The 2,724-nt window shown below is 69.1% G+C and overlaps 1 protein-coding gene across 1 annotated transcript in view; it reads right to left on the bottom strand.

Moving 5' to 3' along the window:
• The window catches only part of LOC110571659 (uncharacterized protein CXorf49 homolog), a 4,068-nt gene extending 1,683 nt beyond the window's left edge, over positions 1–2,385 (bottom strand). The window contains exons 1-2 of the mRNA XM_021679823.1: positions 1,111–2,385; positions 380–533 (exon numbers count right to left, since the gene is read on the bottom strand). Coding sequence (XP_021535498.1) covers positions 380–533; positions 1,111–2,385 — 1,429 coding nt within the window. The remainder of the gene's footprint in view (positions 1–379; positions 534–1,110) is intronic.
• Between the last annotated feature and the right edge of the window lie 339 nt (positions 2,386–2,724).

Raw genomic sequence — 2,724 nt, 5'->3', positions numbered from 1 at the left:
CCCCCCCCCCCCCCCCCCCCCCCCGCCGGGACTGGGGCTCTGGCTTGGACTCTCCCAGAGCGGCAGCACGGCCAGCGCCTGGGACGAGCAACGTGGCCAAACAGGACGGAACAGAATCTGAGGCTCTGCTCTGCGGAAGGTCTACGTCCGGGGCTGCAGTTTGGGGCGCTGCCACGCAGAACCCCTGCTGCACAAACCCCACGCGGGGGAGGATGTGGCTTAAGGCCGGTCCGTCGAGACCCCATTTCCTGTGGGAGAAGCTGCCCTGGGAGGGAGGGACGCGGGGAACAAAGCTGAGCCCCTAGCAGAGCCGGAGCCAGAGGGTTCCCTTCTCATCCCCTCCACCCCCCCGCACTCCTGTGACACCCACAAGACTCACCGGCGAGGGCAGGCCCTCTGTGCAGGACGTCTCCCTGGCTCAGGGCCAAGGGCTCCGAGCTTCCTGGAACTCGGGGGGCTCTGGTGTGGAGGTCGCCGCTGCTGCACACCTTGCGATGCATGCACGAAGATGGGCCTGGCCTCCGTGTTGGAAGCTAAAAGAAAAATTTCTCACCGACCTGGACTTGGGATGTGGGATGTGGTGCGCGCGCGTGTGTGTGAGTGCGCGCGCGTGTGTGTGAGTGCGGGTAGGCGTACACACGTGTGCACGTGCGTGTAGCAGCTGGGGTGAGGCAGGGAATAGGGAGGGGAACTCAGAGGCTGGTCTGGCTGGCGCTTCCTCCCTCAGTCAGCCCCGGGCCAGGAGGCAGAGCTGAGCCAGGGAGCAGAGCAGGGCACTGACAAAGCCCAGGCGTCTGAAGACTGAAGGTTCGTGGACCAAGCCTGGAAATCAGCTACCAGCCCTCCCTTCATCGCGGCCCCTCCCTGGGGGAAGGAGGCAGGAAACGGGCCAAGGGTCCGGAATGGTGGCGGGCACACACGCACTGCTACCCTGGGTTAATGTCTGCCCCTGCGGAGACGACCCATGACGCGATCTGGCGTGCCCGTGATCCCAGTGACCCAGGGGCACCCACGGCAGCCCCTGAAGTAGGGACAGAGGGAGCATGGGTAAAGAAGTGGGCAGAGGGGGAGGGGAAGGGCACCCAGAGAGGAGGAGCATGGCCTACTCACTTGGCCCTTTGGGAGGACCGCGTCTCTGTTCGAGTCACTGCCTTCTCCCGCAGCGGCCCCCACCTCGGCCTCCCGCGTCCTCCTGGCCACAGATTTCTTGCCGGCGGCGCCCGCGTGCTTGGACTGTTTGGGTCCCGAAGGGACCAAGGAATACCTCTTGGACCTCCCAAGCAGCGGGACACCGGAGATTGGGGGGAAGGTGGCTGGTTCCAGGGGAGCAGCCGACACTCTCTGCCCCCAGGAAGGGAAGCTTTTGCCCGGGGCCACTTTTGAGGCCCCCCCTAGGCATTTCTTCTCCTGGGCCGCCTTCCTCCTCGAGGGGGCCTGGGGCAGGCCGCCTGCAGCAGCAGCAACAGCAGCAGCTCCCCGGTAGCTGGGCCTGCTCTCCCCCTTCCCCCAGACCACACTTGGCATTTTCTTAGAGGAGGAGATGTCCAGCTCTCCAACGGCCGGCCTCTCCACTACCGAAGTGAACCCTCGGGCAGCGGAGGTCAGGAAAGGGCCCGGCACGTGAAGGAAATTCTCCCTGACGTGGAAATTCGCGTGTCTGGCTGTGTCCCCGGGATCCTCGGGGCTGTTGGGCTTGGCTGGGCCGCCTTCTTTGGAGTAAATGCTCACCCTCATCAGCTGTATCTCGCTGAACTCATCTGAGGACTCGGGGTCGGAGGGCAGCCCGCCGGGGCCTTCGGCGGCCGCGGGCCGCTGGCGATCCACCCGGACGGTCGACGGGCCCTTGGCGCCTCCTGTCGGGTTCCCCCAGGCCCGGCCCCCCTCGGGCCCACCGACGTGCAGCCGGGCGGCGGAAGGCGGCCGCGACTCCACGCGGCCCAGGGCGAGCGCGCCTCGCCCACTGGGCCCTGCCTCGACGCCGGCCCAACCGCCCGACGCCTCCGCGCCGCAGCTCTCCGGGGACGGCTTTCTCCGCAGGCCCAGGGCCTCGCGGTCTGTCAGCTGCTGCGCCGTGTCCGCCGCGGACTCGTCGGCGAGGTGGCACGCGTAGTCCGGGGCGTCCCCCTCGTCGTCGGCCGGAGAGCCGGGGCGGCCTTCGCGGCCCCACAGCACCCGCCCTCCCGCTTCCATCACTTCCCGCTCGGACTCGAAGCTCTCGGCGTCTGGGAACCCGCCCTCGCCCTCGCCGCTGGGCGGCGGCCCCAGATCCAGACCTCGTGCCGGGGCCCGCGGGGCCCGGGGGCCGGCGGGGAGGACGCTGGCCTGCCCCCCGCCCTCCGGGCCCAAACCCGCTCCCCAGACAGACACCTCCTCCCGAGCGCTCATGCTGGCCACGCCGCGCAGCCCGGGCTCGAGGGAGACGATCGCCCGGGTCCCGGCGCGACAGGCCAGAGCGGAGAGGCGCCAGGCGATTGGCGCGCGACGTGCGACGGGAGCCGCGAGGCCTCCTGGCGACGCAGGCGGGCACCACAGGCACCGCACGAGATCGCCTCAAACAACGCGCGGCTCTATGCGCGCTTCTGACGCCTGCGCCGCGGCCTCCTCATTGGTCCGCCCCCCGCCAACCAGTGAGCCCCTTGTTGGCCCGCCCCTCGAGGCCCTAACCAATAGGGTCGAGGTCCTTTGGTTCGCCCTGGAGCCGGTCGCGGGCTGGGTGTCCGCGAG

Source organism: Neomonachus schauinslandi, chromosome X, assembly GCF_002201575.2.
Source record: "Neomonachus schauinslandi chromosome X, ASM220157v2, whole genome shotgun sequence".
In the NCBI taxonomy this organism is placed as follows: domain Eukaryota; kingdom Metazoa; phylum Chordata; class Mammalia; order Carnivora; family Phocidae; genus Neomonachus; species Neomonachus schauinslandi.
Note: the sequence above shows the minus strand (reverse complement) of the source record. Positions and strands in the feature narration are given on the sequence as shown.